The 11,966-nt window shown below is 39.8% G+C and overlaps 2 protein-coding genes across 2 annotated transcripts; both read right to left on the bottom strand.

The window, feature by feature from the left end:
- Window positions 1-4,993: 4,993 nt before the first annotated feature.
- On the bottom strand, window positions 4,994-5,464 carry LOC129766492 (uncharacterized). The gene has a single exon (XM_055767060.1). The coding sequence runs from the start codon at window positions 5,462-5,464 to the stop codon at window positions 4,994-4,996; it is 471 nt and encodes a 156-aa protein (XP_055623035.1).
- Window positions 5,465-9,724: 4,260 nt separating this feature from the next.
- On the bottom strand, window positions 9,725-11,523 carry LOC129767608 (kelch domain-containing protein 4). The gene is made up of 3 exons (XM_055768656.1): window positions 11,272-11,523; window positions 10,000-11,215; window positions 9,725-9,936 (listed from the first exon to the last, which is right to left on the bottom strand). The coding sequence occupies exons 1-3, from the start codon at window positions 11,383-11,385 to the stop codon at window positions 9,746-9,748; spliced, it is 1,521 nt and encodes a 506-aa protein (XP_055624631.1). The 5' UTR covers window positions 11,386-11,523; the 3' UTR covers window positions 9,725-9,745.
- Window positions 11,524-11,966: the final 443 nt, after the last annotated feature.

The following is an 11,966-nucleotide window of genomic DNA, read 5'->3' as shown; positions in this document are numbered from 1 at the left end:
AATTTGCAGCAAAAACAATGTGGTCACCTTAACACATTAAGGACCGCATAACCACCGAGAAAACTCGTGAGCGGTCCGCAATGTGTTAAGGGAAGTAACATTCCTGTACGAAACTTCAAACGAGCTTTTCTCGAAAACTTGTTTTTTCAGCTGGTTGTATCGATATCGATATAGCTCATTCTTAACAAAAAGGCCGTCATTTTTACTATTTTCAAAACAACTCTATGTAACACTTTAGGTATGTTTCAAAATAATCATTGGAATTCTTTCTGCGACACCCCGTTGCTTCAGAACCGATACCATCAGCAAGGTACCAATTTTCAGACAGCATCTACGGAACCAGCTGTCAACAGCATAATAATTATTATTCGTGTACTCAAAAAATGGAAAATACATCTTCAAATATACTTCAAACAATAACCAAAATATCCAAACACTTCACTTTATTTCTGAAATTCGAAAAAAAAAATCACGAAAATTCCTTATTTTTCGACCATCCAGACAGGGGTCCACCCTTATTGTTCAATCTATAGAACATATTCAGTTGTTTTCAAGTTTTTTTTATCTCCTGTTGTGTTTTTATTTTCCATATTATACTCCATTCAGACAAACCTGCGTGAAAAATAAAAAAGGGCGGTGTTCGACACGACCGCATTGTTAACTTAGGACTAGGTTTTTATTACGCGGATTTTCCAATTAATGCGGTTTTTTTCACCCGTTTTTTACGAGGTACGTATCCCCCGCGTAAAGAAACTGAGTATATAGTACAAATATCCGGTAGTACTAACAAGGACCAACAAGGAATAATGAATGTTTGTGCGGAATGAGCGATGGGCGCGAATGATTCGCAAAGTAATGAAAAGTCGAGTAATAGAAGCAGATTGTCAAATTAACTCTCAGCTTTAACATGTACGGTTGATTGCTCTTTGTCTAAAGCGACATTGGAATACTGAATCTATGGGTATCCAACAATATCTCTCTCTGAAAAATTACTTAACTTAAATTACTTCTTAGCAAAATTACTTCTTAAACTTCTTAGCAAAGTTACTTCTTAAACGCTCCTAACCTAAAAACACTCATTCATGCGTAACGTGACAACGTAACTGACTAGAAACATGTAAACACTAGAAATATGAAACATGCAACCAAGAACAAATATCTAACCGCTTGGAAATATTTTCTTAATATCCGGCTTAAAATGTGCTGCACTTCGATGACATTTCTAACCTGGAAACAAAGTTCGAATTTACAAAAATTGAATGAACGATCGAGAAATAGTCACCAATAAATCATTCACGATTCATCAGTTCGTCCAGAAAGCGACCAGACGGCAGCGGCAGGAAGGATTTCCATATAGCCTTTCTCAAAGTCGAGAATTTAGTTTGGTCTCCCATGTTGGCCTTTTTCAACCTAGGCCAATCTAGTAGCGGATAAATTGGGAAAGTTTAAATCTATTATATTCTTGCAAGTTCTGTTCCGCTAAAAAATTTTTTTTTCATGAAATACATCCTTTAAAAAAATCAGTCGTAATTTAAATTGGTCATATGATAATAAAAATTGTGGGAAAAGGGAACACCAGTTATCGACATTTGCGTTTTAATTGGTCCGGCATGTAAAACGTCAAATAAAATCGAAGGGAACTTTAATGAATTGTCTGATTCGCGTTGATAATGAGATTGGATATACAAGAGATTTCCAATGGAAGTTCCGCATTGAGTGCGACAACAGGTATGAGATATAATTTGAGGAAATTATTTTTATGTAATTTAATCAATGTTTTCGTCATGCAAAAATAATGTCAATTTTCATAACATTTTATATTACATTCGAGTGCCCCTCACAGCAAATCTTCCATTTGAATATGGCGTCGATTGTTTACAAAATTCTGCTTTTTAACTGGTCCAAGGACCAGTTAACGTTCGCCCAGTTAAATAGCAGACCAGTTAAAACAGAACCAGTTAGCGAACGATTACTGTAACTAAAATTTTCAAATTTTCTGAATAGTGTAAAAAAGTTGTTTATATGAACCCAGTGGACTGGAGACACCTCTAGAGAAAAGACGATTCGGATAACGATATGATAAATTGGTTTACAACAGACTGACTGTTTTATAATTCGGTTAGTGTTTGAACCTTATAAGTTCATTTGGTGTAGTATAAGTGTTATACGGTTCACTGGGTTCAACTCGTTTTATAGAAAGTTCATTACCATCGGACACCCAGACATTTACGATGTCCTAATCGAAGTTCAATATATATTTCATAATTCACACTTAAACAAATTCAATTGTTTTCTTTGTCGCTCATGAGATCTTCGCCGACTAGTTTTATCTCATCTATCTCAGCAGCTTCACACCATCTCTTTATGTGATCCACAGAGTATACGGTCGAAAAAGGACGAACGCCGATTCCCGGAACTGTATCTACTCATTCGGCAGCACTTCGTTGACGATCATTCGGCAGCACTTCGTTGACAATAAATGGCCCTTTTAACCGCGGTTCCAACTCATGACTGCCTCCTGGAATGTATTGGTCCTTCACTACCAGCACCAAGTCGTCCACTTCGTAACGGGTCGCTGTTCGACGTCGCCTATCGTAGTATTGCTTCTGCTTTTCTTGGTTTTCTCGCGTGACTCTTTCCACCCGATTACAAATTTCTTCGATTGGCTATGCTAACCGACTGTTCTCGGTTGAAATTACAGAGATTATTTCGTTCTGAACTATATCTTTCGGTTTATACGACAGCACGAGTGAGGCTGGTGATACTTCGGTGGTAGAGTTCGGAGCTGTATTGATCGCACTTTGCACGAATTTTGCTTTCTCATCCCACCTTTTATCTGCCTCGTCCACCATTGTACGGAGAGTTGTGAGAATGGTACGATTACTCCTCTTCACCTGTCCATTTCCCCGAGTGGTTCCCACGGCTACCAGAACGTGATCAATTCCATAGGCTTCACAATACTGCTTAAACATTTTTGCGGTAAACGCAGTTCCGTGATGACAAACCGAAAACACTGGACATCTCTTCCAACATCGTTATCACTGATGACGCATTGGTGAACCTCACTGGCTTTACCAACAGGAATTTTGAGAACCCACAAACAATGGCCAAGATATGCTCGTTACCCTTGGCAGACCTAGGAAATGGTCCTAGATGATCCATGTGTATCGTATGAAATGGTATCGGTGTCTTCGGGATCGGATTCAGGAAACCTTCAGGTCTCCCTTGCTTTGATTTGAAATAAGCACATCTCGGACACGCAGCAATGTATGCTCGCACATACTTTCGCATTTTAGCAAACCAAAAAAAATCACCCATCATCCCCAATACTTTCTCTTCTCCAAAATGATCCTTTTCATCATGATAACTTCTCAGTATCCTCCAACGAACAGCATTTGGCACTACTCAATACATTCGACCTTCTACCTTACGGTATAACCGATTGTTTTCGCATATGTAGTTCTCGTGAATCTGCTTATATTCATCACACAACGGATCTCGTGAGAGTTTGTTAATTATCTCGACCAACCGCTCATCTTTTCTCTGCATGCTCACCAAGAAATCAGTATTAGAGATCTCCAACACCATGATGTTTTCTGCTACCGATTCATTTTCGGTCGACTCTTCGATCGGCGATCGACTGAGAGCGTCAACGTGGCGCATCCTCGTCCCTATTCGATGTTCAATTCGGAAGTCGTATTCTAACAATTTCAAAAAATATCTAGCAATTCTAGAGTTCATCTCTCTCTTCGCATATGTATCTCGGATCGCGGAACACTCCGTGCGAAGTACGAAAAATTTTCCTATTAAATACTGCCTAAACCTCTCTACACTCGCCACCACAGCCAGTAGCTCCAGCTCATAGCTGTGATATACAGCTTCCGCTTTTGATGTCTTCCTGCTGGAATAACCGACAGGTTTCCACGCATCCTCACACTTTTGCAGCAGTATTCCAGCCAAACCCACACTAGAATCATCAGTATGCAGCTCGATTTCCGCGTTGGGATCATATAACACCAACAAAGGTCGCTCCACTAACAGCTGTTTAATTCTGCGAAATGCTTCCTCCTGTTCTGCTTTCCAAACAAATTCGCTATCCTTTTTTAGCAGACGAAACATAGGTTCCGCGATTATGCTATAATCTTGCACAAACCGCCGGAAAAATCCGGACAGCCCCAAAAACTGTTGCACACCATCGGCACTCACTTCAAAAAGTGGGTTTTTCGCAAATTTATTGTGAATCCTTCGTCTCGCAGAACCTTTAAAAGTTTTCCAAAACCTTCTAGCAATTCTTTTTCGTTTTGACCCGGTAAGACCAGATCATCGATGTAGGCGACCGCCACATTTTTTTTTCTTTTTCAAAACATCAACTATTTTATTCATAGCCCTTTGAAGGACAGCACAACCATTAGCCAAACCAAAGGGCATCCTCAGGAAACTGTAATGACCATTCGTGGTCGAGAAAGCTGTATAACTCTGGCTCTCCGTATCCAACGGAATCTGATAATAGCCACTATATAAATCGATTGTGATAAATAACCGTGCACCAGCCAGCTTCTGCAAAGACACCTCGATGTCGGGCATAGGATATTTGTCCTTGATTGTCTTCGCATTTAATAGCCGATAATCAACGGCCATCCTAAACTGATTATTTTTATCGGAACCAACACCACTTGGCTGTTGTATGAAGATTCCGTTTCAGCAATAATACCTGCGTCCAGCAATTCACTCACGATTTCACGAAGAACATTTTACCGAGCGTAGTCCAACTTTCGCGGTTTCATGTACACTGGAACTTCGTCAGTAAGATTTATTCTCATCACCGCCGATTTCGCACATCCCATCTCCTTCATATTGAGAGCAAAACAGTCTCGATACTGCTGTATCATCTGAATTAACCGTTGATTCAATTCATCTTCTCCATCACTATTAAGCGATTTTTGGTCGATCTCTCTCCCAGATTTAACTTCAAACGTGTACATTGGGGCCACTGCTATTTCTGCTTCTGCGATATAGGATCAGAATACTTTGACTCCGAGTCTCTCTCCCACGCAAATTTTACATCACCTTTGCGCTTCACCATTACCAGCCTATCCTGGTCAATCACATCCTCTCCCAAGATGATCGCCGTATCCTGAACCCATGTAGGTACTACTTGAAGTTCCACCGGCAGAATAATCCCATCGACCTGCAGCTGAGCACACACTTTCGAGGACACCGTAACTTCTTTTTTCCCAAAACCACGTAACACCTTGTGACTGGGTTTGAATTCTCCGACCTTCTTGGCGAATCTCTCCTGGATAGTTGACACTCGACCGCCAGTATCTACAAGAGCCTTCAACGTGAGACCAGCCAACTTTACATTTTTGACAAAAGCGCTTTTTTGGTCCACCACTCGCATCACTTTCGGACTTTGCTCTCGAACTTCCTTTCCTACTCCGGAACTCCTACACTCTCTCTTCATGTGTCCCTCCTTTTCACAGCGATGACATCTCACTCTGGGGCAATTTCTGGCAATGTGTCCCATTTCCCGACACTGAAAGCAGGATTCGCCGATATGCTGCGTTTTTTTGCAGCCCTCGTCTCTATACGCCGTTGGACCAAAACTAGTACTAGCACCTGCAGCTATTCCCTTATTGGTGCTAGCCACAGCATCCACACTGTCAATCCATCGAACTTCTTCTAACGGGTGTTAAATAAAAAATGAGAATTTTTTCAATCACATAAAAAAATTTTTTTTTCATCGATTTCAGTATTTTTTATTAATAACATAATGCATTTTCTTCAAAAAATGTCAGTGAATGTTTGAGTAAGGGCCGTGGTCTGCTGTTCGACGCAACTTTGTCGCGATGCTCTCACAAGAACGTTGTACGGCACTTACGTCCATTTTCCGGATACAATTCCGGATTCTTGTAGTCAGTTGCTTCGCGTCCTTGGCCCTCCAATTGTTTTTATACACTAGGGCACTGAGTGAGGCAAAGAAATCCTCTATTGGGCGGCACTGGGGCAAGTTTGTTGGGTTACGATCTTTCGGCACGAACGGTATCTTTTTCTCCCCAAGATACGCCAGCGTCTTCTTGGCGTAATGGGAAGACGCCTTGTCCGTAGTGATGTCTAAATTTTCATTTATTGGATTATCGATTAATCGTTCGGACATTTTTCAATATTCGATTAATCGAGCGAATATTTATCTCTTGTAATAATCACGTATCACGTTGTCATTCTGGTCGCGTGGTCTATCGGGTTGTCGATGTTAGATGGTTGGATGAAAAAATGATGGATAAAAAAACTATATAGCATAATTCTTAACCTAAAAATGCATTAGCCTCGAGAAAAATTCTTCCTTTCATTAATTACAGTGGCAATTATTCGATGTATTCATATTTTGATTTTAAATTATTCGATAACAAATTACTCGATTATAATTTCAGATATTCGATTATTTGAATTAATCGAACGATTAACCGACGTCTCTACTTGTCCGGCCAGAAGACGTACTTCCCATCCGCGTGATGTTCGTTCAGGAACGGCAGCAGAATTTTATCGGGGCACTCTTCTCGATAGATTTGTTGGTTGATTGCCAGACCGCTCGGCTTAAACCAAGGCTTTGAAATGCCCCGGTCGGAAATGGCGATGTACAACATAACCTTTTTTTCAAACTTGTGCTTGAACTTGTATTTCATTTCATTCGGTGTGGATGACTTGTCGCTGGAGTAGTAATTATCATTTCCTGGAATATGCGTTTTGGACAGCGGAAAATAGCTTTCGTCGTCCAGAACGAAAGACGTCCCGCGGTATTTTTTGGTCATCCACCGACACTGTGATTTAACCGTCTCAATCTGCTCCTCCGTGTACTCCGGCGACCTCGTCTTCTTCCTGCAGACGATTCCTTCCATCTTGAGGGTCTGATGGATCAATACGTGGGAGCAGCCATATTTCCGACCGGCGTCACGCAGGCTGGTTGCGACCTTGTTGTCAAACAGCTTCTTTAACGATGTCTTCCTCTGCTTCATCATTATCGTCACCGGACGACCACTTCCGACCTTCCGCTCTACGTTCAGGGAACCCAGGATACGATATACCGTACTGACAGGTTTCTTCCTTAAAATGTGCCACCGTGAATTTTTTTCCTTGCTGGAAATGCGTTTCGTAGAACCGTACAATGCGTTCGCGGAGCACGTGCTGTTTCGACGCCGTCTTCGCTTTGACTAAATTCAAACTAGAAAAACCAAACACGCCTACTGTTTCTAGGGAGCCCAAAGAGCAATTTTCTTGGAGAAAGAAAATTTTACGCTCTTTATTACGATGGCTGCTCGCGCCAGCATTTGACGCCGACTGCCGACGTAGTTCGTCTAGCTCCAACTTCAACGCAGCTCTGACGAATAACCGAATCTTCGAATATATCACCTTCCGATTCAATGTCACTCATAACACTATATCCCATAAAGGTTTCTGTCTATACGTGGTTTTTACGACTGGCTACGTTTCCCGACGACGAAACGAGCTACGACGCGACGTTATCAAATACGTTTCCCGACGGTGGACTTCCAACTTCGATGCGAGCTAACCGATACGTTCTCCGATGGCAGAACAATCTACGTACTCACGAAACATAATCTTCCGACGTATTTCTTGTAGAACAATGGGTCCCTTTTTATGTTCTATTGTTCATACACTGTCTGTCTATGGCTCCGACTAATTACTGCCATGTGCTCACCACATGATCTCTGTCGTATACTCAATAGATTGACTCCGTAGGGCTTCCAAAAGCTGCTCGTTTTTCCTGGGTAATCTTTCCTTAAAGCATCCTCACAATGCTTTTTTTTACACGACTCGTGTGGCGCCTTTCTTCAACCACTGTATATCTCCGTACCACCTTCACTTTGGGTCGCTACCGTTGAAAATTAGCATATTACACCGCGACTTCCAATCGGTGTACCCTTAGGGCCCAATCCTGTCTACAGGATGTAAAAAAGTTGTTCATATGAATCCAGTGGACTGGAGACACCTCTAGGGAAAAGACGATTCGGATAACGATATGATAAATTCGGTGGTTTACAATAGACTGACTGTTTTATATTTCGGTTAAAGTTTTTGACTCTTATAAGTTCATTTAATCATAAGTTCATAAGTTCATTTGTTATACGGTTCACTGGGTTCAACTCGTTTTATAGAAAGTTCATTACAATAGTTTTTAATTTGAACAACATGTGGCCGAGCATTTTTTTTTATTAATTCGTTTATTTTTACAGGCTCAATTACATAAGTTTAAAGGAGTCGAATTCTTAACTAAACATATTAACTATATCTATTTATCTATGAACAATAAGAGGCCGAGCGTTGTCATGATGGAATATTATCGAATCGGGTCTGATCGCAGAATCTGGACGTTTTTCTGCAATAGTTCGCTTCAAATGTATTAATTGTTGACTGTAGAAGTTTCATAGTGGATCACACCCTTTGAATTTCACCAAATACAGAGCATCACTTTGGCACCGTGGATATTCGGCTTCGGCGTTGATGTTTCTGATTGGTCTTTAACACTAAAATCAATAGTTGTAAATCGTCCAAATCATACCCTACAAAATCTATCAGAGTTACCATAAACTTCCACAAGTACTCGATGCATCTCAGCTGCACTTTTCATCCAATAAAAATAGAAATTATAACATCCCGCAAATTGCGCTTATTTGCAGCGCTATATTTTTTTTATATTTTTTCTTAAAAGTTGAAATTTTTTTACATAATATATCTCAATATCGAAGATGCTATTTTTTTCGTTTTCGAGTTATGATTTTTCAAAGTTAATCGATGGTTCGAAAAAAACAAATTTTCCTCATTTTTGCCACTGGACCGATTCAGGACCGGACCGATCTTTGGCTCTTGTTGAATGACCAGTGGTCTGCAGTGGACTAATTATTGATTGAGTTAGTTTTTCATAATTTTCTCGGTTCAAGATAGAGGGCGCTTTATTTTTTAAATTTTTTTTTTGGGAAAGCTGAGGATTTTTTACATAACATATCTCGATATCGAAGGTGCTTTTTTTTCGTTTTTGAGTTATTATTTTGCAAATTTAACATGTCTTCGTTCAAAATTCCTATGTGCGATTAGAATCCAAACTTCCCGCAAGTGTGATATTTTTTCGAAGAAGGTTAGTTAGAAGGAAGATTGGTCAGCGGTTCAATAGTTTAAATGTTATGAATTTTTGTAAAAAGTCATTTTTGGATAAAGGGGGAATGATGATCTTTCGAACCACCGGTTGACTTTGAAAAATCATATCTCAAAAACGAAAAAAAACAGCATCTCTGAAAACGAGATATGTTATGTAAACAAACAAAAATATAAAAATATAGCGCCCTCTAGTCCAAAACCATGAAAACAATAAAAAACGACTACAATCAATAATTTCAAAAATAAAATCCATTATAATTGCGCATTTGATGATACACAAGTATTGATGTACCACCAATTCCGTGTTAACTTCAACATTACTTGAGAAATCGAAAGGGAAGGAAGGTATTGCATTAGAGAGACTTTAAACTCTGAGAGTTCATTCGTCTCTAAGAGAAATCGAAAGTGTACTCTTTTCTATAAATAGATGGACATTCCGATTCTGCATTCCGTATTCCCTATATCTCTGAACAGATGTTCAACGATTGTCATCAATCCATTCCGTACTGTAATAAGTTCCATAACTATGGACTAAAATACATACAAAATATGATGTACTCTGAAATAGTTTTATTTAATCTGTATCCATGTTGGAACTTTCATCATCTGAGTCTTCTTCTTCATCATCATCGTCATCATCCTCATCATCATCAGTGTCGTCCTCATCTTCGTCCGAAGAGCTTTGTTCACTATCTGAACCAACCCATTCCTCACCAGTAAGACTGTTGGCTATAAACGTTTTCCATTGATCTAATTTATGTAGATCTGTGGTATAGATAAATCGAATATAATGACATATTTTCTTTTTGTTAAATAGTACACACTCACCCAATGAATACAAATCACTTAATGTGAATTGTTTGCTTCCACTTTCGTAGAGACCGCCGTAAACGTAGAGTTTGCCTTTGCAGACAATAGTTCCTGAATTCATTCTCGGTGATGGTCCTCCCAAGTCGATAGTTTCAGACTCATTCGACGTATCTTTGGAACTCGCTCCAGATGGACCACCAATTGACATTGTGAAAACGCCGTCGTCATGTACAACGGTTGTTTTCTCTACATCCGTTTGCTCTTGCTTTTTTGTAGACGACTTTTTATTCAGCTCTAATTTCCTCCATGTGTTTGATGTTGGATCTAGCATGTGGATGTCGTTGCTGAAGAGACCACGAACATCTTCTTCGTCTTCTTCGGTATCCATCACACCACCAAATGTATATACTTTCCCATTAGCAGCAACAGCAGCACTCATTCCACTTCTTGGAGGAGGTTTCTTGCCACCAGGTTTAACGAGTGTCCACTTGTAAGCTTTGACATTTGTTTTATCATTTGTTAACGAAAACATGTCTGCGTGTGTTACACCTCGCTCAATCTCTTTCTTGACAGAAGATTTAGAATACCCTCCCCATATCATTATTTTTCCATCGGAGTTAGCAATCATATTACATCCCGATCTGGGAGCTGGCGCCACACCCGCTGCCTCTATTTTAGTCCATGTATAGTTTTCCAATGAAAATGCAAACAAATCGTTGAAATATCTATACGAGCTGTTATTATCGTGAAAACCACCGAACACAAACAAAGTTTTCTTGGCAATAACCATCCGGTGGCCACTTCTTGCACTCGGTCCATTGGTGGCATTGATTTTCTCCCATTGTTTTTGACCAATGCGATATACCCATAAATCCTTGTAATGATAAAACTGCAGCTGTGAAGGGGACGCAAATTCTCCACCGAAGAGCCATATTTGTCCACCATCCGTACTTACGGAAACCATTTGATGGCCACTACGAGGAGCCGGGCAGATAGATGATTTCAATGTCTTCCATTCATTTTTTGTTACGTTATAACAGTAGAAATCTCCATACACGATTGTTTTTTGCCCGTTGAAAAATTCACCTCCGCAAATGAAGATTTCCTCCTTATCCGGGTGAGAACAAATGGAAAAATTCACTCGAGCTGATGGTGGAGCACACGGAATCTCGGTGAGATCACTAGATTTCGTTTCCTTCGTTTCATATTTCGCTACAATAGTCTCTATATCGTCCTGAAATTGTCATGAACTGTTTATTCGAACTTCGGGATGTGATTTATTATACATACCTCTCCTAGCTTAGCAATTAATTTCTTTTGTTTAGCAGACAGCTTTTTATCCGTCTTCATCAGTGTTTTCTCAGCTCCCTTACCTTTTTTCTTGTTTTTCTCTTTTCTGCCCATGATTAAAATATTGGTTTTAAAGTTAGAAATACAAAAGTAAAAACGTGTGATGGACCGGTATGCACAGGTTTATTAGTAAATACAAACATGTGTTCACATTCGACTGATGCCGGTAGGTCTTCAGATAATTGGCTGCGTTCTTTTTCAAGCAGGGGTGCATCAATAATCCATTCGACATGCACCCACTGCGAGAGCTGGAAGGGGCGCTTCGATGCAAACAGATTGGCTCTAGTAACTGGGAAAGAAATGTATCCGCGATGAGAACGGTACGGTCTCGACATCTGGATACGAAATTAGTTTCCCACTAAAACTTATCATTATAATATCACATTATATTCAGAAGAAATTTTTGTATGAGATTATTATATCACATGAAGAAAACAAAATTTTCCACTCACATTGAATACCAGTTTGATACGAAGAAGTTAATTTTCATTAATGATTTTTGATTTGAAAAAGTGCTCATTCTGCCTGAAAACTCATTATTATCTTCGACACTTCACTAACTCGTAAAACGTAGTTCAATGGCGTGCCGTTTATTTCGTTTCCACTGTGAAGGGTATTCGAGAATCAGGCTCTCT

This window comes from Toxorhynchites rutilus, chromosome 2, assembly GCF_029784135.1.
Source record: "Toxorhynchites rutilus septentrionalis strain SRP chromosome 2, ASM2978413v1, whole genome shotgun sequence".
Classification (NCBI taxonomy): Eukaryota; Metazoa; Arthropoda; class Insecta; order Diptera; family Culicidae; genus Toxorhynchites; species Toxorhynchites rutilus.
The sequence above is the reverse complement of the archived record's forward strand: the minus strand, read 5'-3'. Positions and strand labels throughout refer to the sequence as shown.